At 39.0% G+C, this 27,825-nt stretch overlaps 2 protein-coding genes across 3 annotated transcripts in view; one reads left to right on the top strand and one right to left on the bottom strand.

Annotated features, from left to right (window-relative positions):
• Positions 1–544: 544 nt before the first annotated feature.
• On the bottom strand, positions 545–23,931 carry LOC134675451 (DNA-directed RNA polymerases I, II, and III subunit RPABC5). Of its 2 annotated transcripts, none has more exons than XM_063533721.1 (3): positions 23,925–23,931; positions 2,027–2,126; positions 545–1,140 (listed from the first exon to the last, which is right to left on the bottom strand). In XM_063533721.1, exons 2-3 carry the CDS (start codon positions 2,119–2,121, stop codon positions 1,032–1,034), a joined length of 204 nt encoding a protein of 67 aa, XP_063389791.1. In that variant the 5' UTR covers positions 2,122–2,126; positions 23,925–23,931; the 3' UTR covers positions 545–1,031. The 2 variants fall into 2 exon arrangements, with proteins under 2 accessions (XP_063389791.1, XP_063389790.1); XM_063533720.1 differs by lacking the exon at positions 23,925–23,931 and adding an exon at positions 2,297–2,406 and having other exon boundaries at positions 2,027–2,129.
• Positions 3,294–27,825, top strand: part of LOC134675459 (polyamine-transporting ATPase 13A3-like) — a 42,494-nt gene continuing 17,962 nt past the window's right edge. Inside the window, exons 1-15 of the mRNA XM_063533728.1 lie at positions 3,294–3,850; positions 7,367–7,534; positions 8,261–8,331; positions 9,194–9,297; positions 11,678–11,840; positions 12,563–12,767; positions 15,910–16,096; positions 17,610–17,745; positions 19,631–19,796; positions 20,771–20,971; positions 23,064–23,264; positions 24,120–24,245; positions 24,685–24,838; positions 25,783–25,904; positions 26,710–26,827. Of these exons, the coding sequence (XP_063389798.1) occupies positions 3,728–3,850; positions 7,367–7,534; positions 8,261–8,331; positions 9,194–9,297; positions 11,678–11,840; positions 12,563–12,767; positions 15,910–16,096; positions 17,610–17,745; positions 19,631–19,796; positions 20,771–20,971; positions 23,064–23,264; positions 24,120–24,245; positions 24,685–24,838; positions 25,783–25,904; positions 26,710–26,827 (2,245 nt within the window). The 5' untranslated portion in view covers positions 3,294–3,727. The remainder of the gene's footprint in view (positions 3,851–7,366; positions 7,535–8,260; positions 8,332–9,193; positions 9,298–11,677; positions 11,841–12,562; positions 12,768–15,909; positions 16,097–17,609; positions 17,746–19,630; positions 19,797–20,770; positions 20,972–23,063; positions 23,265–24,119; positions 24,246–24,684; positions 24,839–25,782; positions 25,905–26,709; positions 26,828–27,825) is intronic.

Below are 27,825 nucleotides of genomic sequence, written 5' to 3'. Positions count from 1 at the left end.
CGTGGATAAATGTGGATAAAGCGATCCATAATAGGCTTGCTAACCTCCATAAGGTTTATCCTCAATACACAAGGCAACCAGCATTTGGATTTCAATGAAACATCTAGATAACATTACTTAGGTACCTCAAGTAATAAACAACATTTTTTTTTAAATAAAACATATACTAAGTACACAGGATAAAGGTTTCTACACAAGAGCTTATAGGACACAAAAACTATCATACACTACACAATAATTATCATACCCTGATTATGTGAATATATACTGACCCAAAATGGCATTAAAGTAGCAGAAAATAATATCGTTTCTTAATTTGGCTCTTATTTCTGGTGTCTGTAAGAAAATGGAGGCAATTTTAGTATGCATGAAAAACCTATAATTTGGGTTCTTGTCTAACTACAAGTCCATACAGTTCATCATCATATCATCATCAGATCATCGCTATAACCACTTGAAACACATTCCACTTATATTTTGCTAAAACCATTGCATTGATTAATTTGCACGAGTAATCCACATAATTAAATAAAACACACACAGCTATCTCTTATCTTACTTTATTACCACACATGTTTATATGCAGCATGTTGTATAGCCACACCAGTTTTACAATGCTATTGCCTTTTTCATGAGTCATGCACATTTTACACTTAAATCTAGGTGATAATTAACCTGATGACGTCAATGAAGGGTTTCTTTAGGAAATAAAAATTACATATAATTAAAAAAAAACTACTTGTTTCTTAAGACATAATTAAAATTGAAAATGTCTATGGTCTCAGGTGGAAAGAGGTCACACACTGTAGGCATGCCCTTATGCCCTACACTGAGCCCTATCTAACACAACTAACTTGTGAAAAGAGAGATGCCAAGATATTTTGCTTGAACTGCACAGAAATGAGAAAATACCTAAAAATATTCCAGCAAATCACGGATCTTCAAAGGAATGAATTTGGTTACAATATTCTGGTAAATAGAAATAAATCAAAATTAAAAATTACAATTTTATAACCTACTTTATATTTAACTTATTTCTCTAGTGGTGCATAGTTGAGAAGTTTCTCGATCAGATCCACGTGCCCGAGCAGCATTCGGCGGCAGCAGTACCTCTTCAGGCCGAGGGCATCCAGGGCATCACTGGAATAAATTAAATCTTGGTTCATACTTCTTAAAACACAAGTCCTGTATTCTATGTAGTCAGGTGACAAGCAAAAGTCATGGAATCCCTAAAAAATTAAAACAAAATTCGACCTTCTTTTAGTACTAATATGGTTCACTATGGCTATGAACTTGTGGTGGTACTTAATGACTTTTGCTTGTCACCCGACGATATCAGTTCGTACTTTACATACAATCTTATTATAAATGATAATATTGATAATAAACCCAAATATTATAGATAGGCTAGTTCTATATGAATAAAATTAAAAAGTATATTTTGCATTTTTAATTATTTTTAAGCATCTTCAATATTATGGTTCTCAATTTGTCAGGATCTTTGTTTTTTTCATGTTCCCTGATTTGTCAAAGAAGGCTGGGCAGATTGACAAAAAAAACCGGACAAGTGCGAGTCGGACTCACTCACCGAGGGTTCCGTACTTTTTAACAGAAATACATCATTTGTGAATATTTTAACTCTCTGTCTTGAGATACAGCCTGGTGACAGACAGACGGACAGTTGGGTCTAAGTAATAGGGTCCCATTTTTACCCTTTGGGTATGGAACCCTAAAAATATAATCTTCAGGATCCTTGAGAAATCTAGATAATTAACTATGAAGGCACACTAATAGTGCAACTATTGGTAAAGATGAACTGCAGATGGTAAACATGTAGTCGAGCCATGTTAAGTTTTCATGCCAAGTGCTAAGTCAAACATGGAGCTTATAGAGATATGTATGCATTCTTACTGCGAAGTTTGAGCAAAGTTAGTGTGGTGAGAGTCTAGTATTGAAATCAAATATGGCAGGATTCTGGAGGATGGCTTGACGACATCTTACTATATACACACACTACTCAACTCACCCCTCAGTGTACTCGGCTTGTAGAAGCCCGAGGTAGGCTTCCCATTTGTTGCCAATAACCTTTCCACAAGTGAAACAACGGACTGGGATGATCATTCTGAATTCTGTAATGAATTAAACTAAATTTAAGTATTTATACTGCTCAAACCTGTTAATCGTTTATTCGAGAACAAATTCACAACACTGTTTGGAGGTTATGTATTGTATTGGCCGAGATATAAGTAACGACTATACAATAATGCCACAAGAGATGAATAAGGAAATTACTTACGTATACAATTATTTTACTTTACGTGAATTTTATTCCACAAATTAGCTCTTGTTCACATAAAATACACCGCATGAGCACAAAACAACGCTACACTACGCTACGCAGTCGCTGACACTCTGACACTGACAGTGACAGTGACTCAGTGACATAACTGACAGCATTAAATAGGATTGTTTGAGTTTCTGTTAAGAACGTGCCTACTTATTAAAGAAATGAACCTAACATGCTGGTCATGCCGCGTCCATGGCAGAAGACCTCAAACGCCGCAAATATGCCACCCTTGGCAGTAGTTATATTTTTGAGGCGTTTGGGGTCGAAACGCTGGGGCCGTGGGGGCCAAGCGCGCGCCGTATATACAGGGCCTTAGCGGAGCTCCTTATAGATGCCGCAGGAGACCAGAGGGCTGGCCAGTATTTTGCTCAACGCATAAGTATTGCCAATATTGCCATACAACGTGGCAATGCGGCCAGCCTTCTGGGCACACTGCTCATCGGCAGTGACTTGGGGGACGTTTTTTATTTATAGGCTTTTTATTTTAAGTTTATTTAGTTTAGAGATAGTTTGTATTATTATTTGTAACCTAACATAGAAACATTTAATATCAAACAATTTTAATGTATTTAATTCTGTATAATTTGTTTCAGATAAAATTATAACAACATGACTGTGAGCATGGAACAATATTTAACTACCGATGACAGGCAAATAGTAAGTTTTAGTTTATTTTTTGTGTACTTAATAATAAGAAGTACTACTTTTTGCCAGTTTTTGCTATCCATACTCAACAGAATAGCATACCAGCGTTTTAAGATATGACTGGAACAGTGACAGTGACAATAGAACTGACATTCACTGACAGTTGCAAATCTTTACCATCCATCCATAATCATAGAAATAGAACAGTAGATTAGAGAAATCATTCGATATCACAGCTGTTTAGTTGCAAATAACACAACCGTGTAGTAATATAATTTATTTATTATAAGTGAGAGTAAAAATTTACTGTGAAGTGTTTAATTACATGGTTGTAACCAGAGCTTAACCATTCCTTCAAAGTATCGCAGCAAAAATAACTTTTATTTTTGTTCCAAGGACTGCATAATTTCTTCATTGTTTACGAAACCGTTTACGTACATTACCTAATACCAATCAATATCAGTACAGCATCGTATTATTCGTATTTGATAACTTGCAGTAAATTTCACAGAAGAACTGCATTAAAATGTATCTTTTAACACAAAGTATTGTTCATTACTTAGTAGTCGTTAAATGTGTTCATTGTACTCCCCCTAAGCGCCCATAATGTGTCGCTGGGGCGTCAGAGTCAGTTGCCGCGCAAACAGGATAAGGGCAAGACTGAAATGATAAACACATAAAAATAATTGATCTTATTGATCTCTCTTTGGGCATTTATTATAAAAGTACTTAAATATGGAGTCTGAAGATGACATTCAGCCTCTGATTGAGGAGGAAGTTTTAGAGTATGCTACATCTAGAGATCTTTATTTAGAATTAAATACTCAGAGAATTCATACAGATCCAGAATTTGAGCAGGTAATACTTTTTTGTTATTTTATTTATTTTACCTTTTAATTAACACTTAGAGTCAGCTACTTAAAGAAAATCACTGTTGTCCCCTGAAGACATTTTGGGCTATCTTAGCGTTCTATTAATTTGTTTTTAATTTTATTAGAAAATTATGTTATACCTGTTTATTGTAAAACTTTATTGATATGCTCAACATCCTTAGAAGAGAAGTTCTGATAATTTTTGTATTACTTAGTATTTTTTTTAAACTGAATAGGGACAATTTAGTTGGTTATAATGATTGCAGAAATAATGATTATTATTTATTTCTACATCAACATCTTCCCTATATTTTTTAAATATTTTTTTCATCATATTTTAAGCAAATATTTTCTCACACAAAATATGCAAATTCTTAATCAATAACAAAATATTATATTACAAATTACTTAACCATCAGATTCTGCTAAAATTAACTTGCATTTAACTTTAATTCAGATATTTCAAATGCTAAATATTTTATTTATTAAATAAAGTACAGTCAAAGTCAAAGTCAAAGTCAAAAATACTTTATTCATGTAGGCCTAGTAACAAGCACTTATGAACGTTTTACATAATAATATATTATCTTAAGCTAATTATCAGAGCAATTTATTGAAGTTAATATTATTCCATAGTAATATTGGATTATTATACAGATCAAATTTAATACTAAGAATTTCACAAAAGGATCGTCAAACATAAAAAAAAAATTGTATAAAAAATACTAGTCTAGAATATTTCTAGAATAAAATCTAAATGTCAATAACAAATGTCAATAAAACTTAACAAAGAAGTACATACATTGAGTTATCTATTTCGAGTCACCATTAATCCCACATTGATTTATCACTCATGTAGTCTTGTGTGGTATAATAAGCTTTAGAAATAAGTTTACGCTTTACATAATTTTTAAATTTATTAATTGATAATTCAGTAATATGGTTTGGAAGTTTATTATAAAATCTTACACAATTACCCATGAATGATTTTTTAATTTTATGGAGCCGTGTGAAGGGCACTGTGAGCTTATGTTTATTTCTAGTATTAATATTATGAATGTCACAATTTTTCCTAAAATTAACAATATTTTTATGTACATACAGAATATTCTCATAAATATATTGACAGTGCACTGTCATTATGTCAATTTCCTTGAATTTATCTGTAAGTGAGTCTCTATGGTTCAATTTATATATTGCTCGAATAGCCCGCTTCTGCAGAACAAAAATGGTATTTATCTCTGAAGCACCGCCCCACAGTAAAATACCATATGCCATAATGCTATGGAAGTAACTAAAATATACTAATCGAGCTGTTTTCACATCAGTTAACTGACGGATTTTGCTCACTGCAAAAGCTGCAGAACTCAGTCTACTCGAAAGAGTAGCAATATGGGGACCCCACTGAAGTTTAGAATCTAAAGTTATACCAAGAAAAACTGTACTATCAACTAATTCCAATTCCTCATCCTTCACAATGACACTTGTTTGCACATGCCTTACGTTACTACTAGTGACAAACTGAATACATTTAGTCTTTTTCTCATTTAACAATAAATTATTAACATTGAACCAATTTACTACCTTTGAAATAGCATCGTTTACATCATTGTACGCTTGTTGCTGTCGTTTGACTTTGAAAATAAGTGAGGTGTCGTCTGCAAACAATACTATGTCATGGTGGGTCTTTACAAGGAATGGCAAGTCATTTATGTAGATAAGGAACAGGAAAGGCCCCAATATTGACCCCTGTGGTACACCCATAGAGACCAGTGACCCCGGTGATCGCTGTCCACTCACATCGACCCTTTGTATTCTACCATTTAAGTAGGACTTAAGTAAATTCAGTGCCGATCCTCTAACTCCATAATAGTGTAGTTTCCTGATCAATGTTTCATGACAAACGCAGTCGAACGCCTTAGACAAATCACAGAAGACACCTAAAGCATCTCGTGACTCCTCCCAGGCATCGAAAATATGCTTAATTAGCTCAACACCAGCTTCGGTTGTTGAGCGACCCCGTGTGAAACCAAACTGCTTATTATGCATTAAATTATTGCCGTTAAAATGTCGTACTAATTGTGAAAGAACTAATTTTTCAAAAATCTTGCTGAATGTTGGTAGCACAGATATCGGTCTAAAGTTAGTGGGGTCAGAGCTGCTACCAGATTTAAACAAAGGAGTTATTTTACTATGTTTCATTAAATCAGGAAACTCGCCGCAATCGACACTGTTGTTAAATATAACTACCAAGTCAGGCGCTACAATTTCTACTAAGGATTTGACAGCATGGACAGAGACTCCCCAGAGGTCATTCGTTTTTTTGACATTAATTGATTTAAACGCTTTTATTACATCTGAGGTACAAACATGTTCAAAATGAAGGTCTCTACAACACTCTGGAGCGTTATCTTTTAATAATGTAACAGCAGATGAGGGTGATGAATTTAAATCCTTAGTTGTGGATACTGGTACCTCGGTGAAAAATTTTTCAAATTCAGTAGCTACTTCTAAATTGGAATCTATAATTTTGTTATCAATATTTAGTTTCAGTTCTTTCATTGTGTGTTTCGAGCGACCAGTCTCCACATTAATAACTGTCCAAGTTGCTTTAATAATGTCCGGACTATTTTTAATTTTCTGACTTAGATAATTCCGCTTAGCTATATGACAATCTATTTTAAACTTCTTCGAATATTCCTTGACATGTTCTTTAAATTCATCATAACGGCAACTCCACTGCTCCCTATATTCAATCTGCCAACTGTCTTCCTACCAATAAACAATGAGCCTTTGAAATAACGGGATTCCCCGAGCAACCGTGACATCACTGCGCTCAGATAGCCATTTGTGCAACAATTCGCTATCACTATAAGGCTCATTATGTACTCGTAGCTTATCTCATGTTACAATTTAATAATTTAATTCTGCTGAATGTTGAATGGACCGTTGTATTTCTTATCAAGTGACCTACTGGATATAATTTGGACTTTTATATGATTTCAAGCTAACATGTCTATTCACATTATAACAATTATAAAAGAAATAATATAAATAGATTAAAAACAAATATTTTATAAATTTGTGCTGAAATATTGTATAATCACAAAAACAAATACATTGTAAAAAATAACTCTTTTTGTCTCATATATTATTTAAAGATTTCAGAAGGAAGAAATATTTTTATTGTTTTTTTTGTCTTTTTGTTCCTAAACAGTGAACAATTATGGGTACACATTATCCATTTTTTCGATATTTTGGAAAACAGCAGATATTAACTTAATCTCCAATTATTTTAAATATGAAAGTTTTTAGAGAAAAAAATACTATGAAAAAAAATATACTTGTAGGTATTGCTCTAAAATGGACTGTCATTGATTTTCCCTTATGCTTTCCTTGGAATTATTGTACTTCTTTCTTAAAAATAAACAATCATACATTCATTTATTCCATCATTCAAACAAGTTAACATTTTTTAACACCAAAACCGTGTTGTCACCAGGTAGTATATGGCTACCGGAGGAGCAGATGGCGGACCAACCTGGTGCATTTCTTCTCGGTGCTGTTCTGCGGGATACCAGCATTATTGTTCCATTGGTGTCCCACATGGTATCTTTATGCGACCTGCACGAGGGCTTGCTTCCAGCTTGCGGACCAAGTTTTAGTGGTGGTAAGCATATCATCCTTTATACTGCTCTCCCACCGAATAATTAATAGTACTTATCTACTACCGTACAGAAACGAAACTTCCTACAAAACCGAAGTTTGACAGTAGTTCAGGGTCGAATCATGCTGTCCCTTTCTAGTATATGGCACTATCCCATTCGGCTATTTGTGTCGCTTAACTTCAAACTCGGGTAAATCCATTCGACCCTCTCAGCGAATATCTACCCTATTACCATTTCTTAATACCAAAATCGCTTAATCTGACACATGGATTTACCCGAATTTGAAGTTAAGCGACTCATTTAGGGTTGTCTAAATTCAAGCCATTATCTTATTTTCCGGGGCTAGCTCCTAGTCAAATTTTTTATACTTGTGTTTATATCCTTTTTTTTCTTTTTACCTTTCTAAGTGATATTCTGATATTACTTCAGCTAATTCTTTGGTGACCATTTTATTAGTAAATATTCTATTGGATACCATTTCGGTGTTGAACTACTAGCCTAATTAGCACAAGCATATTATTTGCACAAGAATGTTTAATATTTAATAAACAGACGGGTCGTGCAAAACTAGGCCGCGCAAATTTACTTACCTATACATTAAATGTGACGTTTTTAACCAAAAGGTACCACCAAGGTGGTCCATAAAGTTGATTTCAAACTGAATCTATAGGTAGGTTGACAATCGACAATATTTATAAATATTGTATTATTGATTTGACCATTTCCAGGAAACATACCAGAAGAAATGCAAGACATACTACATACACAAAATTATAGAGAAGACAATAGCGGATACAAGGTAAGATAAACTATTAATACGAGTAAGCATACCCTGGGGTCTTGAGTGCAATTATGATGATGAATACAATAAAAATAAAATTCTTCTGCTTTTATAGCTGGATCTAAAACCGCGGAGCATGCTAATAAGTTTGGCCCAGACCCTCTGTTTTTGTTTTATTCTTGTACAGAAACGATGTAACAAGTTAATCATTAAAATTAATCACATGAAATAGTAGGTAGGTACCTACACTGGCACATTATTTCTTATTTAGCTGCAACTTGCCCGTTTTGTGAGTTATTAATAAGTAACTTTGCACGCATATCGCAACAACCATAACAACTGCAAATTCTAACCAATGTCTGACTCACAGTAGGTAAACAATGTTAAAACTGCTTGCTGCCGTTTATTACCGTGAATCAGATACATATTACGTGTAGCAGGCGAATTTTGCTCGCGTTTATCGACTATTAGGTATTACAGCTAATGCTATTCAATTGAATAATGTGACGTCGTAAATGTTCCAAAATTGCTAATATTCCACATGGTGAAATTTCGGAAACTTCTAATTTTTGTATGGGAATCCAAATATTCCATTTCCAAAATGAAAGTTTCCTTTGTTTCCTGTGAGATATGCCTGAACTTTCAAACTTTTTGAAAACTTTCCGCAACTTACACATCTGTAATTATAGCGATAGATCGTATCCCGTGTTTTCAGAAAATATCGAATGCTTTATCATGTCTTTGTCGCCGTGATAAGTAAATTATTTATTTAAGTATTTAACGACATAAGGCATTCTCTATTGGTCAACCTTAAGATGATTTATTGTTTGATGTTTTTTCATAGCGATAATATTAAAGCAGGTATTCTGTACTTTACCAGCGGATTGCTGAACGAGGGATTCGCCGATGAGGCCGGCGAGAAGATACCGCACAAGGTTGGGGACCTATATACGCCGCTCCACCTGGATGATGGCACCACACTGAGTAAGTAAACTTATAAGCAACCAGCTTTTTTTATAAGCAACATAGCAATTCTAAACGAGCACAAAAGTACTGAATTTGTCATAAATTATGTAACATTCTCCGACCGTCCTTAGTCTGGGACCGGTCTGAAAACCAGCGCCGGGCATCTAGGCCTGGCAGACGCTGAGACTGGAACCCTTTGCCTAATACAAAAATCTTCTCACCTTTTGCTCTGTATAATTTGATAAATTAACGGTTGTATTTTATTATGTAGGTAATTCTAACTCTATGTTATTTTCATGTATGTGGCAATAAACCATTCTTATTCTTTTGCCCGCGACTTTATCTGCGTGGGCATCAGCCCGCAACCAAAGTCAGGTGATGATGACTGATGATGGTGTGATGACAAAAATTCAAAAACTATCCTCGGGCGTCAAACTATCTCCATATCTTCATCTAAATCGGTTAAGCGGTTTAAGGAGTGTATAGATATTTTCCCCGAAATCGTTAATTCCGCGTAGGTAGCAAATTTTCCATTCGCAATTTATCCCACCCGAATTTCTACCTTTTTTTGTCATCCGCTTCTTGAATAGAGAATTCTCACAGGGCTGCCAGTACATAAATCTTGATTATGCGATCCTGTGCCCGCAATTATACGAAATTCGATTGCATTATACGAGTACAAAAAAAAACTATTATTTTAAATCGATTTTTTAATAACTGGTGAATTTCGGTTTTTGCGGTAAGCCCCCAAATTGCGGGGATCTTTCTCTTTTACTCCAATGACAGCGTAATAAGAGTGACAGAGAAAGATGCCCGCAATTTACGCAATTGGATTTTCGCGGTTATAGCTCGTGTTGGCGTGTATTTAAGTAGTTGCCGTTCCATTAAATCGTATAACAGTATTGGCACACTGTTTTTTGAAGCATTAATTGACAGTAGTTTAACATCGGTTTTTTTTTTCGTATCCAATTATATCGATTGACCAACTATACGACATGTATACGAAAATATTTTCATTATACGAATTTCGTAGCCTATTATACGATCTGGCAGCCCTGAATTCTCAAATTATTTCATTTTTATTTGCTATGCTATAATTTGCTCATAATGAATAGTTTCCAAGTTGTTTTTTTCGTATTCTTTTTATTTCTTAGGCGATAATATTACCATGGTCCAACCGCACTGTTTCTTTTCAAAAAATATTTAGTTTACAACTTAGCTAGACGGAGCCCCGCTTGGCGGGGCTTCTTTTTCTGGACGGTTTGCCCTTCGGTCATTTGAAGCTACCTAACGAATCTAACCTACCTACATATTGATTTCTAGTGTGACGTCCGTGAAAACATTACACTTTGGAAAAAAGCGTAGATCGCGATCGTAAGCGTGATCAACGTTAGTTAAAATACGATGTTAACCCTTAAATGCAAGATTTATTCTTTTTGCCCGAAATTTATATATGTATCATATAAGTGTTTGCCGATTGTTGGAAAAATAGTAAAAAAAAATATAACTTCGATTTTCACTGCGAAATTAGTGTTAGAAGTTGAATTGGCTAAATCATATTTATGTAAATATGTAATTTTCAGTAATATATAAATGAGATTTTTTACTACCATTAGAAAGGTACACTACAAATTTGTGATATAGGGTACATCGCCAATTATTAGCCAGTTTTCAATTACTGGCCACCTATACTAAAATGAATTCTGTGTATAGGTGAATAGAACTCATTTTTGTAAGTGGCGGCCAGTTATTGAACGAGTGGGTTGTGGATAAATTTCAGTTACTGGCCATTTTCCTTATACTGAAAATGAGTTTTATTTATCTGTAAATAGAATTCATTTTTGGAATAGGTGGCCAGTAATTGAAAACTGGCTAATAATTGGATTTTCGTACCTTATATACTAAAATGAACTTTGTTCACCTATAAATAGAAATCAAATTAAGTGGCCAGTAATTGGGGGGTGGCTAGTAATTGGCGATGTACCCTACCTATGATAAAGTTTTAAATATAAAATAATTACATACCCCGAAAAAACCGTTCAAAATCACATACTAAAAATTATCAACTTGTGGAGTTTTCCAAGTTTGCCGACTTCTCGTCTTAAAACGAATGTAATTTTTATAAATTAAAAATATTGCGTAAATTTAACCCTTAAATCATCACCCTATTACTTGACGTTTGGTATAAAGGTGCGTTCAAGGACGTAAGCCTTTTTATTTTAAAACTGTGAGCTGTCTAATGGTTTGTAGACATTTGGCAACACTATGCATTTAAGGGTTAATTCCGTGAAAATACGATGGAAAATAATTATGCACTACGATACAACTGTAAGATGTCATTAACTCACTATTTGGTGCAAATTATCCTACGTCAATACAGTTTTACGTTCATTTTCAGACGTGGACAGCTACCGCTACTTCAAGCATAAAAAACAGTTTCTTGTATGGGACGGTTCGCGAGCGCAATGGGCCCTGCTCGCCGGAGTGGAGAGCGGTGCCACATGCGCGCAGCTGCACGCCATGGGGGCTGTGTCGCCGGGAGCCGAGAAGAGATCACGGATGTGAGTATCAGCTATGTACATAAATACATCCTTTTTCAGCTGCGCTGCGCTAAACGAAGTTGCCGCTTTCCGTCTCCGTCGGGCGGAAAAATAGTATACTCACCTCGACCAGTAAATAGGAAAGCCTCAGTTTATAGTTCGTAGTTTTGTAACAGAGCCCGAGCTAATCCTATTGTCTATTGTTAAGCAAAACCGCTCGTGCCACGTGCTACAGCCACCTGCATAAAAACCTGCGTACTTCGGTTACTGAGTGCCGGCGAGTCGAACGCTACAGAACCAGTCTAAAATGTGTCATCGGGATGCATAACAAAGGCGCGTTATCGGAGAGCGCACCTACACTGGTTTTTTGAGCGTTGGACTAGCCCGCGCTCAGGTGCCAAATATAATAGGTATGACCCTTTTTTGCAGGTAAGTAGCACGTGCGGTTTTACTTAACTATAGACAATAGGATTAGCCGCCGGGCTCTGTTACAAAACTACGAACTATACATGCAATTATCGATAAACATTTCTTACTTTGCTGCCCTAGGTATGGATTGTGTGAAAGAGGATACGAGCAAGAAAAGAGTGAGTGCTGAGGTGACGAAAGACAGAGGAGAATTGAAGAAAAAAACATGTTGTGCCGACCCACATAACGTGGGATAAGGGCAGGGAGAAGAAGACTGCCCTAGGTTATGTAATATACTATTTAATATATTACTTATATTAGAATTTTTGCTACAGGTTAAATATCTACGGTCTGAACGAGATCAAAGTCCCAGTCCAAAGCATCATGACGCTCATTCTGCTAGAAGTGGTGAACCCTTTCTACGTGTTCCAACTGTTCACTATAGCCGTGTGGCTGGCCGAGCCGTACTATTACTACTGCGGGGCCGTGGTGCTAATGTCTACGTTCGGTGTGGCCACGTCTGTCATACAGACCAAGAAGGTAATTGAGGGTTAAAGATAGACGCTCTTTCTAGAAGTGGTGAACCCTTTCTACGTGTTCCAACTGTTCACTATAGCCGTGTGGCTGGCCGAGCCGTACTATTACTACTGCGGGGCCGTGGTGCTAATGTCTACGTTCGGTGTGGCCACGTCTGTCATACAGACCAAGAAGGTAATTGAGGGTTAAAGATAGACGCTCTTTCTAGAAGTGGTGAACCCTTTCTACGTGTTCCAACTGTTCACTGTAGCCGTGTGGCTGGCCGAGCCTTATTATTATTACTGCGGGGCCGTGGTGCTAATATCTACGTTCGGTGTAGCCACGTCTGTCATACAGACCAAGAAGGTAATTGAGGATTAAAGATAGACGCTCTTTCAAGAAGTGGTGAACCATTTCTACTTGTTCCAACTGTTCACTATAGCCGTGTGGCTGGCCGAGCCGTACTATTATTACTGCGGGGCCGTGGTGCTAATGTCTACGTTCGGTGTAGCCACGTTTGTCATACAGACCAAGAAGGTAATTGAGGGTTAAAGATAGACGCTCTTTCAAGAAGTGGTGAAACCTTTCTACGTGTTCCAACTGTTCACTGTAGCCGTGTGGCTGGCCGAGCCGTACTATTACTACTGCGGGGCCGTGGTGCTAATGTCTACGTTCGGTCTAGCCACGTCTGTCATACAGACGAAGAAGGTAATTGAGGGTTAAAGATAGACGTTCTTTCAAGAAGTGGTGAACCCTTTCTACGTGTTCCAACTGTTCACTGTAGCCGTGTGGCTGGCCGAGCCTTATTATTATTACTGCGGGGCCGTGGTGCTAATATCTACGTTCGGTGTAGCCACGTCTGTCATACAGACCAACAAGGTAATTGAGGGTTAAAGATAGACGCTCTTTCAAGAAGTGGTGAACCATTTCTACTTGTTCCAACTGTTCACTATAGCCGTGTGGCTGGCCGAGCCGTACTATTATTACTGCGGGGCCGTGGTGCTAATGTCTACGTTCGGTGTAGCCACGTTTGTCATACAGACCAAGAAGGTAATTGAGGGTTAAAGATAGACGCTCTTTCAAGAAGTGGTGAACCCTTTCTACGTGTTCCAACTGTTCACTGTAGCCGTGTGGCTGGCCGAGCCGTACTATTACTACTGCGGGGCCGTGGTGCTAATGTCTACGTTCGGTCTAGCCACGTCTGTCATACAGACCAAGAAGGTAATTGAGGGTTAAAGATAGACGCTCATCTTTCAAGAAGTGGTTCACCACTTCTTGAAAGAGCGTCTATCTTTAAACGCGTTAAAGGGTTCACCCTTTTTACGTGTTCCAACTGTTCACTATAGCCGTGTGGCTGGCCGAGCCGTACTATTATTACTGCGGGGCCGTGGTGCTAATGTCTACGTTCGGTGTGGCCACGTCTGTCATACAGACCAAGAAGGTAATTTTTGAAGATGGGTCGATGAACTATTTCTTGTTGTTATTCTGTCCCATCAGCCAGGAGACAATAGTAGCATAGTGTGTTAGAAGAACTGCTGTGCCATGTTCTACAAACGTGCTTAGTAGGTGTCTCATAATGGAAAGGCCTTATAACTACCAACAAATTCAAGTTTGGTTCATTTAAATACGAAAAAACTAGTATTATAGGAGTGACCCAGGAGACCGTAACCATGGCAACTAGTGACAAGAAAAAGTTGATTCACCCAGATAGATTCTTAATTTTTAAGAAATGGTGAACCCATTCTACGTGTTTTAACTATTCATCATAAGAATTTCAGACCCTATAATGTGCAATCGTGGATATTTAGCAAAAAATAATCCTTATGATGAAGCCTTTCGATCGGTATGAAAAAGCTACAGGATGTTTTTTTTTTTCGTGTAGCGGGTTCGATTCCCGGTTCAACCATGTAATTATTTAAAAATCTATGAATGCAGTTTAAATTGTTTTTTAAATTAAAATAATGTCTTCTTTCAGCAAAATGTTCTATCTACAATATTCAGGGTACTTACCCTCCATGTGGCATAGCTGTGGGACGCCCTGTATATATCAGTGTATAGTGTGCTTCAAGTGTAGAAAGAAAATACATATTTTATGTCCAGAATCTGCATGCGTTAGAAATTACAAGATGTCGAAGTAGGAATCTCAATCAAACATCGAATCTTCATCAGAAGTGTCCAATCTTATAAAAATTCTTCTTTACCAGAAGAAGGCGTCTTAATGGGTTCGTTTTGGTGCCTAGCGAATCCTAAATACCATATAATTGAAGCTATGTGCCCCGTCACCACGGGGACCTCCCCGTGGTGACGGGGCACCTGCCCTAGGCGCAAGAAGATATATAATTAAATTATGGAAATGATTAATAAAAAACGTAATTTTTAACCATTTATGACAGAAAAAAATGTCCATGTATACTTGTCATAGACTCCCACGGACCACGTTATTGATCCCTACACATCAACTTACGCATGCATAATAAAGACTAAATATACTCATACAAACAGAGTATTTACAACGCTCTTTCCAATGATATATAAGTTTTGGTTATACGTGGATGGCCCAAAACCATTATTATCAGGGACACAGTTCTTTAAGTTTTCGGTTTAGTCCACCACGTAGTGAAACCTACGTGTTCGGTCCCTACAGTCAAACGACAGTTTAGTCAGTTTGGTTAGACAGATAGGGCAATCAAACTGTCATCTAATATCTGATGAATCCTCCTTAGGCCCACCATACAAAAATGTCTATCGTTGCATATAGTTAAATTTGAAATAAATTGTGAAGGAAATATAGTTGAATATCATTTGTTTTGAAATCGAACGAAAAAACGTAATACACTCTGTTCAAATTGAAAATGATTTAAGAGCACATCAACGTTGTGCACGTTGATATACAAACTAGTTTGATGTATTCAAAAGGTACATAAATACATAATACAGTTGGTAGCGGGCCCCCTTTTTAAATACCTTTCGTTAAATTTAAATAATCACGATTATTTAGCAGTGGCGCTAGTGTGCAAGTTGATGGGCTCTTAAATTATATTTAAGTTATAGTACTAGTGGGCTTTACGGAATTAAAAACACAGACTTTACCTTTAACTTATTCTTAGGCATAACTTTAACCCACGCCACTCTAGAATCGGTTCAATGTTCACTTTATCACTTCCAGAACCAAGAAAGCCTCCGCGCCACAGTGGAAGCGCACGCATCTGTACAGTTACTCGACGGACTGGATGTGGACTCCCGGGCCGTAGCCCCGGGTGACGTCATCACGCTGCCCCCGCATGGCTGCGTCATGCTGAGCGACTGCGTACTCCTGACCGGCTCCGCTATCGTCAACGAGAGCATGCTCACAGGTCAATACATAAACTATACATCAGATACGGACGGGATGTGGACTCCCGTGCCGTAGCCCCGGGTGACGTCATCACGCTGCCCCCGCACGGCTGCGTCATGCTGAGCGACTGCGTACTCCTGACCGGCTCCGCTATCGTCAACGAGAGCATGCTCACAGGTCAATACATAAACTATACATCAGATACGGACGGGATGTGGACCCTCGTGCCGTAGCCCCGGGTGACGTCATCACGCTGCCCCCGCACGGCTGCGTCATGCTGAGCGACTGCGTACTCCTGGCCGGCTCCGCTATCGTCAACGAGAGCATGCTCACAGGTCAATACATAAACTATACATCAGATACGGACGGGATGTGGACCCTCGTGCCGTAGCCCCGGGTGACGTCATCACGCTGCCCCCGCACGGCTGCGTCATGCTGAGCGACTGCGTACTCCTGGCCGGCTCCGCTATCGTCAACGAGAGCATGCTCACAGGTCAATACATAAACTATACATCAGATACGGACGGGATGTGGACTCCCGTGCCGTAGCCCCGGGTGACGTCATCACGCTGCCCCCGCACGACTGCGTCATGCTGAGCGACTGCGTACTCCTGGCCGGCTCCGCTATCGTCAACGAGAGCATGCTCACAGGTCAATACATAAACTATACATCAGATACGGACGGGATGTGGACTCCCGTGCCGTAGCCCCGGGTGACGTCATCACGCTGCCCCCGCACGGCTGCGTCATGCTGAGCGACTGCGTACTCCTGGCCGGCTCCGCTATCGTCAACGAGAGCATGCTCACAGGTCAATACATAAACTATACATCAGATACGGACGGGATGTGGACTCTCGTGCCGTAGCCCCGGGTGACGTCATCACGCTGCCCCCGCACGGCTGCGTCATGCTGAGCGACTGCGTACTCCTGGCCGGCTCCGCTATCGTCAACGAGAGCATGCTCACAGGTCAATACATAAACTATACATCAGATACGGACGGGATGTGGACTCCCGTGCCGTAGCCCCGGGTGACGTCATCACGCTGCCCCCGCACGACTGCGTCTTGCTGAGCGACTGCGTACTCCTGGCCGGCTCCGCCATCGTCAACGAGAGCATGCTCACAGGTCAATACATAAACTATACATCAGATACGGACGGGATGTGGACTCTCGTACCGTAGCCCCGGGTGACGTCATCACGCTGCCCCCGCACGGCTGCGTCATGTTGAGCAATTGCATACCTACTCGTAGCCGTACATTGACATATATCTCAGGACTGGCCTTACAAACAATAAGAATGGGGCATGAATGGGGCCAGTACAGCGGTTTGACACCGCTACAATGCGATTGGTTGATGAGTTCACATCACGCGCGCGATTGGTCGCAACTAGTTGCGTTAGACTGCACGTTTGACTCGAATTCGCGATAGCTGAACTAGTACCATTTTTAATGCCCGTAAGGCCCATCCTAAGATATACGTCGATGTAGCCGTATATGTATATGCTAAACTTATAAACAAAGTTATGTTGTAGGTGAATCCGTTCCTGTGACCAAGACGGCGTTACTGCGAGTGGACAAGCCATTCCATTTCAAAGAGCACGCGTCCAGTGTCCTTTTCTGTGGCACACGCGTCATTCAGACTAGATATTACAACAACGAGCCCGTTAGGTAAGGATAATCCTCAGTATGTTTTCAGGGTTCCGTACCCAAAGGGTAAAAACGGGACCCTATTACTAAGACTCCACTGTCCGTCTGTCACCAGGCTGTATCTCATGAATCGTGATAGCTAGACAGTTGAAATTTTCACAGATGATGTATTTCTGTTACCGCTATAACAACAAACACTAAAAAGTACGTAACTCTCGGTGGGCGAGTCCGACTCGCACTTGTCCGGTTTTTCATTTATAATTAAATGTGCAGTATATTAAAACGGGTCTCTCGCGTATCTTAAGTCGAAGATTGCAACGTAACTTCCCGCTTAAGCTGCTCGTTATTGAGCGAAATATTTCGAGCAATCTTCGATTTAAAATACATATATAATAAATAAATTCATTTATTTCGAGTGACATGACTCATACAATTTGTTAGTATTCAATATTATAAATTCTTATGTCTAATGTTAGTACAAACTTAATTAATTAAACATAATACGGGCTGCAAGAAACATGCCTTTCACAACAGTGCCTCAAGTATATGAATGACTTATTTAACTTATTTTAATATTTAATGTCTGTGTGTGAACAGAATCGCTTTTGCTTTGTTTCGTTCAATTTTGTAACAACGCAAAATCAACTCTATTTTCTACACTATAGGTTCAAATTTCAGTAGCAAATTTAGAATTTTTCAATTGTATAGCTGGGCCTTAGGAGGCTTTATTATTTAGACTTTATGTTATATAATCATTAACCCTACAGACCTACAGGGACAACAAGAAAGACTTACACATGGTCTTTATAGACCTGGAAAAAGCGTTCGACCGAATCCCGAGACCTCTGATTTGGCAGGCGTTGCGGTACCAGAGGGTCCCCGAATGTTACATACGGATGATAGTTGACATGTACAGGAACGCCACCACAAAAGTAAGATGTTCAGCGGGAATGGGTGATGAGTTTCACGTAAATGTTGGAGTTCACCAAGGGTCAGCTCTCAGCCCGCTTTTATTTAACCTCGTTATGGACTACCTCACGTCTAATATCCAGAAACCAACACCTTGGAACCTTCTATACGCAGACGATATTGTCCTCATAGATGAAGAGCCAAGAACACTCCAAAGAACGCTGGAAAGCTGGAGGTCAGCCCTAGAAAAAGCGGGATTGAGAATAAGCAGAGAGAAAACTGAATATATGCACTGCAATTTTGCCAATGGACAAGCCCAACACACCCTACACCTGCAAAATACTGCGCTTAAAACTGTGCAAAACTTTAAGTACCTAGGCAGTGTAATAACCAAGGACGGCTACATAGACAACGACGTAGCGCATCGTAAAAGTACGGGCTGGCAAAAGTGGAGGGAGCTTACAGGAGTACTCTGTGACCCGAGGATGCCCATCCGCGTAAAGGGAAAAGTGTACAAAACCGCTGTCAGACCAGCAATGTTATATGGCGCCGAATGCTGGCCTCTCAAGAAGCAACAATCCGACCAACTTCACGTCGCTGAAATGCGAATGCTTAGGTGGTCTGCAGGAGTGACACTCATGGACAAAGTGCCGAACCGTTACATAAGAGGCTCGTTCAAAATAAGACCCATACAGGACAAGCTAACGGAAACACGACTCCGATGGTACGGTCATGTCATGAGAAGGCCGGAGGACCACATGACTAGAAAGGTGCTAGAGTGCATGAAAGGACCGAAAAAGAGTGGACGACCCCGACTTACATGGATGTCTGTAGTTAGGAAAGACCTAGAGAATAAGAATATAGATCCAACGACGACCCGGAACAGATATAACTGGAGAAAATTGATTAGGAGAGCCGACCCCAAATAAAAGTGGGATAAGGCCGGAAGAAGAAGAAGAAGAAGTTATATAATCATTAACATTACATTATGTTTCAGAGCGTTGGTCCTTCGAACCGGATACAACACGAGCAAGGGTCAGCTGGTCCGCAGTATCCTCTACCCCACGCCGGCCGACTTCAAGTTCGACCGGGATTCCTACAAGTTTATTATAATATTGGCGGTCATTGCTTTACTGGGACTGGCTTATACTGTTGCTCTCAAGGTGAGGTGATCCGTTTTAAGCTTTTAGGGTATTACCTAAAGGGTAAAAATGGGTCCCTATTACTAAACTGCAAAACGTCATTCAAGACCAAAAAAAGTAAGACAATGTTGCCACTGCAATAATTTGTTTGTAAAATAGTAATTTTCTTTTGATAATTAATAACGCTAAGATCATTTATTTATTAGTAATTTTACTTTTAAGATTTAAAAAAGTACTTTTATTTACTTATTTTTACATAAATACAAGACGCGCTAGTAAAAAGTGGCAACATTTTCTTACTTTTTTTGGTCTTGAATTACGTTTTGCAGTATAATTCTCCACTGTCCGACTGTCTGTCGTCTGGCTGTAACTCATCAACCGCGATAGCTAGACAGTTGAAATTTTTACAGATGAAGTATTTCAGTTGTCGTTATAACAACAAATACTAAAAACAAAATAAAATAAATATTTAAGTGTGGCTCCCATTTAACAAACGTGATTATTTTGGCCGTTTGTTGCGTAATGGTACGGAACGCTTCGTGGGCGAGTCCGACTCGCACTTGCCCGGTTTTATATAGCATAGCTGGTCGCTTCTTCGTCAGGCGCCTTAATATTATTTGCAAGATTTTTATTGTTTCGTCGTTTTATACCGTAGTTTGTATTTTTGGAGTTTAATTTTTCATTAACCTTTTGTTCTTTGATAATGACAAACTAAGTTTAGTCAGGCGTGGCTCACTCCGCGATTTCGTCGCTTTGCAACAGGTAGCTAAAAGTAAAACTGTTCCACACCAATTTTGGTGGCTAGCCATAATCCGCGCGTGGCGCTGTCGCCACCTAGCGGCCATATCTGTCCTGATCGTAACAGACGCGTTTTGTTAGAGAGTGAGTCTTCTCTACTAGTACTATTATTTATTCTGTGACTAAGTTTAGTTACAAATCCTCGAATTGTAAAGTCTAAAAACCGATTAAAACTGAACTAACTGTATTGTTTCCAGGCCTATCGTCACCTAACTCCCGGCGACATAGCCATAAAGGCCCTCGACATAATAACCATAGTGGTGCCGCCGGCTCTACCCGCCGCCATGACAGTGGGCCGGCTGTACGCGGTGTCGCGGCTCAAGCGCGCGCGTGTGGCCTGCCTTAACACGAGAGCGGTCAATGTGAGCGGGTCGCTGGACTGTATATGTTTCGATAAGGTATGTTGTAAGCCAATATTCATCCACTAACCACTGGGTAAGAATATGTATACATATGTAAAATGCTAGGATCTATATCTGAATCCCTAAAGTTTTTTCTCCTATCTTTGCATTCCCTAATATTGTTTGTCATAATGATCAGTTGTCCTAACACTCGTATACCCTAATTTTGGTTTCCCTATTATCTACTGGCCGATTTTTTTTTGTCCTAATTTGTTTTTCCCTAATGGCACTTTCCATATTGGGTATTTATCCTAATGTTATGTAGCATAATTCTTTTTTTGCCTAATTATTGTTAGGCCTAAAAATTATATATCCTAACCATCATGTTACCTAATTTTACTTAGCCTATCGTTTCTTGACCTAATACTCGTATGTCCTAACCTAACCAATGGCAGCACTTCATTTTTGCGAGGATCGCAGTTCTAACCTAACCTAACCCACTTTTGTGACAGCAGTTCGTTTTTTCGAGGGTCACAGTTCTAACCTAACCTAACCAACTTTTGTGGCAGCAGTTCGTTTTTTTGAGCGTCACAGTTCTAACCTAACCTAACCCACTTTTGTGGCAGCAGTTCGTTTTTTCGAGTGTCACAGTTCTAACCTAACCTAACCCACTTTTGTGGCAACAGTTCGTTACCATTCATTATGGAAAGTAATTGTTATGATAATTGATCAATAGGAAAAGTAACTGTTATGATAATAGATCATTAGGGCAATAGCCATTAGGTCAAAACAGTTAGAGCATGTTATTTTATTCCAAACATTGTTAGGGATATCGAAAATATGGTAAAAAACTTTAGGGATCTAGATAGTTATGGTATAAATGCTTAGGTCAAATGATTCTTAGGCTAACCATTACATTATGGAAAATAATAGTTATGACAATTGATCGTTAGGGCATGTGCCCATTAGGACAAACCAGTTAGAGCAAGTGACTTTAGGACAAACGTTGTTAGGGATTCAGAATGACACCCAAAATGCTACACCCTAGTAGGGTCCATGTTTGTACTTATTAGACCTTAAACAGCTTTGTAAAATACCATGGATGCATTGATTAAATTATTATTTCGAACCACCTTTGTACCCTGACTATTACTTATTACTATTTAGAAAAAAAAATAACAATATCTTTCTCGACTTTTTCTACAAATGCCTTAAAAAAAATATAGTTTTTTTATTACACTTTTTGTAATAGGCTTCTCTTTGCAGACTAGAAAAAAAATCTCTTCTTCTTCCTCGCGTTGTCCCGGCATTTCGCCACGGCTCATGAGAGCCTGGGGTCCGCTTGACAACTAATCCCATGATTTGACGTAGGCACTAGTTTTTACGAAAGCGACTGCCATCTGACCTTCCAACCCAGAGGGTAAACTAGGTCTTATTGGGATTAGTCCGGTTTCCTCACGATGTTTTCCTTCACCGAAAAGCGACTGGTAAATATCAAATGATATTTCGTACATAAGTTCCGAAAAACTCATTGGTACGAGCCGGGGTTTGAACCCGCGACCTCCAGATTGCAAGTCGCACGCTCTCACCGCTAGGCCACCAGCGCTTATATAAAAGACTAGAAAAAAAATATGGAAAAGATATACCCAAAGATGAAACAGTCGAAATCCTATAATGGAATTGTGTAGGTATATATTTAATTAACCTTCCAATAGTGTTATTTTAAGGCTCCCGCAGAATTGCAGTTTTTATTTTGAATTAATACACACAATGAAGGGCAAATGCAATGAAAAAAATCATATAGAAACCAGAGTATACTTTCGATCGCAAACTGCAAGCAAAACTTTAAAAGGTTAAAGTTGTCTCTATAGAAAAAAACCACGAAAACTTGTCTAAAAAATGGCTAGAGATATAGCCGAGGGATTTGTAATTTCAGAGTTAATCAGGGAAAATATTAAAACCCGCGCGATCGTCAAATCTTCCGTCGCAAGTATCACACGGCGCGCTGTATTTTTCATTCCTTTCTAATTTGCCGGGTTTTCGTGCCCACTTAACTATTTCGTTCCTCGAAGTATATTTCGACCCGGGTAAAAATAACCCTGTTATTTTATCAAATGAAAAACTTAACTAAATAATGACGTCATTACAGACCGGCACCCTGACCGAGGACGGGCTGGACATGTGGGGCGCCATCCCTGTGAGCTCCGCAGTCTCCCCGCCGCGCCTGTCGCGACCCGTGCGGGACCCGCGGCAACTCAACGACCTGCATGACCTCAAGCTCGGCATGGCGGCCTGCCACAGCTTAACCTTGCTCAACGGGGAACTAGCCGGGGACCCGCTGGACCTTAAGGTGCTATGCGATTTACATCTCTATCCGACCTTCGGCTATCGGCGAGAAATTAATAACTTATAGCGTCCGCCAGATACTCTAAGCCCCGTTTGCACCATACCACTAACCTGGGGTTAACCTGTTAAACCTGGAGTTACCTTGGTTACCAGTACAATTTGACACCGAATTAACGGTTTAACTGCTTAATCTCGGGTTAGTCGGATGGTACAAGTGGCGCTAAGAAGTCTAAGACATAAAAAATACAATCACTTTGAACCCTTTATAAGGCACAAGGGTGTCAGAACTTATGCAAAATTGAACCCTATCACTTTGAGTTTAAAGTTCATAATCACGTGGAAAGTATGTTCCCTCTGACGTATAGAGATTCGAACTCTTATTAACATTAACTCTTTGAACGCGACGCCTATCGTGAACCTTGTCGGAATGCACTAAGGTTGATAGAGTTAGACCAAGAAAATTCTGCAGCGATTTTGATAGCCGACGCAGTGCAAGTGTTATTTACACGTCATATTTTGATAAAAGTTTGACGTTTAAAATAACACTAGCACTGCGTGAACTATCGAAATCGCTGCAGAATTATTTAGGCTGTACAAGCGTGTCAATTGACGTTTTTGGTGGTCAATGGGTTAAATAATTATGATTTAACAATGCCTTTGTTGATTTTGTACAATTAAAATAAACTAACAAGGGAAAATTTGTAATTGTCATTAATCTCTAGCCGCCCAGAGACCTATAAAAAGGTCTCCTGTTCCATTCTAATTTGAACTTTGTGTTGATAAAATAAAATTTCATTTTGCTTGGCAAGGTTTGACGTATGGGCGGCTAGAGGTTGAACTAGTTTTGATCGTGTTCCAGATGTTCGAATCGACTGGTTGGACGTTGGAGGAGCCTGCCGTGCCCGAGACGACCAACTATGAACTCCTCACACCAACTATCGTACGACCGTGTAGAACTGCCAATATCAACGTTGACGATGTGCATGTAAGTTTTTTATTATATATGTTTTGCCATAATGTAGGTATTTTACAGAGATACATTTATGTTAAAACAAAAAAGAACATACCAAAATGATCCCATAAATAAGTGTTCCGTGAATTAAGTTTTGCACGGAACACTAAGAAACAGATATGTTAATAACAACATTAATTTTTTTACGATATATGTTATAGCCAGCTATTGATTTAGCGAGATGGTAGTACCTACTACGAGTGAGTTTTTATCGAGGGGCTAGTATTTTTTTCTTAGATAAAGTGGTCGCCAGCAGACCACTAGCAGAGAGTGAAACCCATAGTATAGGTACAAGCTTTGCTTAGTTTGAGAAGGTGATCTGTAATCTGTATGAGATTGTCCCGAAATATTTATTTATTTGAACATTGTAGACTGATGTTTCTTTACTAAACAGTGATATTTTCTTTCTCAGCTGCCTCTAGAAGTGGGAATAGTGCAGCAACACCAATTCGTGTCGTCCCTCCAACGTGCCTCCGTAGTAGCAAGAATATTGGGCGAAGATGTCCTCAGGGTGTACTGCAAGGGCGCGCCCGAGATGATCCGGACGCTCTCCAGGAAAGAGACAGGTATGTCTATTGTCGCACGGCCGGTTTCCATCCTTACATGGTAGATATTCCACCAATTCGCACGAAGCGCTTTCTACTTTCCTTATGCGCACTGCCAAGGAATGGAATTCCCTGCCGGCGTCTATATTTCCGTGTTCTTATAACCCGGCAACCTTCAAATCAAGAGTGAACAGGCACCTTCTGGGCGAGCTCGTAGGCCACGTCTACGCCTCGGCTAGTCTGTGGCCATGAGTAAGCCCATTCATAATAATAATAAAAAAAAAAAAGAAAAAACCTAGAATCTGAACACGTTAACTTGGCAGTAAGAATGCCGGTATCGTCTTGGGTCGTCCCATTAGTTTTTCGTCAAGTTCTTAAATTAGTCCTATTCTGCTTTCGTCACTCATTTTACATTGAAAGCCACCGACGATTGTGACGAATGTAGCATGAGTGACGAAAGCAGAATAGGACTAATTTAAGAACTTGACGAAAAACGAATGGGACGACCCAAGACGATACCAGAATACCATATATATCCCTATAAGCTCCAATGTAGCACTTGGCATGAAAACTTAGCGTTGTCCGACTCAAGTCTTAGGGTGGTATTCCACCTGACCAATTTATTTGTCCAATGTCATTGCATCTCACTCTCTCATTAAGCAAAATATGAGGCGCAATGCACAAAAAAATGGAAAAATAAATTGGATATGTGGACTACCATATTTAGCTAAGTTAGTTGACCGCCCCTGTAGACTTTCAGGTCAATATCAGGGCGTTTTTGTCATTTATATTTCTATGGACACATTTTCGACGAAGCCTCTCTACTTGATCGTTGATTTGATTGTCAATTTTTTCTCTGCACCTAACTGTACTGATTTAGAAGTCCTTTTAACAGAACAATTAATTATTTAATTTTAACTATTATTTTATTAATAGCTACTATAACTTTGCTTTTTTGGTTTTAGTACCCGAAGACCTGGATGAAATCCTCCACTTCTACGCGGAAAAAGGGTACCGCGTGATCGCAGTAGGCACACGAATGCTCGAGAAGACGCATAGAGAGCTTCAGAAGATGACCAGAGACGAGGTTAGTTATCAGTCTAGAATGAAGCATTGTGGTTAATGAAATGGGGTCCCTTTGTTTGACATAATTATTGAAAGTCATAATGTAATGATTGTCAGATTACCATTAGACATAATTCTGAAACCGTTAGGTTTTCAGGATTTTCGTAGGGTTATCCTATAGATAGGTTAGGTTAGGTTTGTTTTATGGCAATCCTGAAAAGTTACGCGTTTCTGAGAAAAACCAAATTCCGACTTACGAACATGTGGACAAACAATACATTATGACTTAAAACTTTATGGGAAACAATAGAGACCCTAATGATATCAGACCTAAGACCAATCAGCTTACCTTAAAGCAAGAACAATCAGTCAACTGTTGTGGTGTAGTTTTAAGAAGGAACCGTTTACCGGTATAACTAAAAATCTAAATATCTCATAGCATTCACAATATTTCTTTGATATTATAGAACAATATTTAGGTAAGCCTAATGGTTGATCACATTCACTTAATTAAGTGCAAACATATACATAAACAAGCGTGATACCGAGATTGAATACCGGTTAATTATATACCGGTCCCTGGTGCTGTTAATTCTAATTTTATGACGCATTGGTTGCTACTGTAATGTTATGTAAATCAGTCATTATTGTGTTATTTCTTCCATTGTAGCATCGAAACTACTCGTCTTTATGTTTGTCATGATTAAGGCTACATTCTTATTCTCTGAAAGGTTCTTTATGAATATAACTCATTAATCCTTTACTAAAAAAAAATTGCTTCCTTCTAGCTACATAGGTACTAAACGGCACGTTTATTTTATACACAGGTGGAATGCGAGCTGGAATTTCTCGGGCTGGTGATAATGGAGAACCGTCTTAAGCCGGCCACCACCCCCATCATCCATGAGCTCAAAGAGGCCAACATACTGGTCGTCATGATCACTGGTAACTCTGTTTATTTTTATTTTTGTTTTTTATCTTTATTTATTAGGAAAACTTACAGCTTGAGTAACAAGTTAGGTAATAACATAGAAACAGTAAGCCAATTACAAGTTTCCACAGGTAGAAACTGTATAAAGTATATGTATAGCGTGCGAACTTACAAATTTAATAAATAATACTTACTTACAATTATATTTTGCTTATCATGCTTGACAGGGAGAACAGATTTACAATTTTACACAGTGAACGAGAAGAACAAAAGAGAAATAATAATAATCAGCATTTTTTGGTGAAGTTTGTAGGCAAAAGGTATCAAAGTGTTGATTGCCAATAAAGGCCCTAGTTGACTATCGACAATGTGGTACATTTCTCAATAAAAGATTCTTATTTTCTTTCACTAATAAAGGAGAATGGGCACTTTAGTATGGACAGTGTCCCATGGATGTATACTGTTGAGATATATGTCGTTTTAAAGCTCTTAATCGTAGTATCATTTTATTGTATGGCACCAACCTTAGACAACTTGCAGGGACCGAGCTATATACAAAAAAAAGTTGCGCACATAAGCAGTTATTTTTCATAATACGCTTGATATAATAAGTTGTTGCGTATTTTAATAGAAAGAATATGAAGAATGCTTTACGGTTTCTGTATCAACTAGACATGTGTAAGTAATGCTCGTAATATCACAAATGAGATATCTCTCGAACACGTAATATGCCATTACTCGTTACTCCGAGAAATCAACCATTACTTCAAACATTACGCATCACGCGAGCCGAGCGCCGAGCGCGCGACCGCCAACGACCGGCCGAAGCGCGCGAAATGGATTCAATTCCACTTAGGTTGACGCGCCGATATGAATGGTCAGTTAAAGTCTACTCACAGAGCGCGTAATGTGTAATGCCACTTGTGATAGTGTCATGTTTGTTCGTCATGCCATGATTGCTTTGTTATCTCACTCGCACTCGCTCTCAGCGCTCGGTCGCTCTCGCTCTGCG

The sequence above is a fragment of the Cydia fagiglandana genome, chromosome 22 (assembly GCF_963556715.1).
Source record: "Cydia fagiglandana chromosome 22, ilCydFagi1.1, whole genome shotgun sequence".
Classification (NCBI taxonomy): domain Eukaryota; kingdom Metazoa; phylum Arthropoda; class Insecta; order Lepidoptera; family Tortricidae; genus Cydia; species Cydia fagiglandana.
This window is presented reverse-complemented; position numbering and strand designations above follow the sequence as displayed.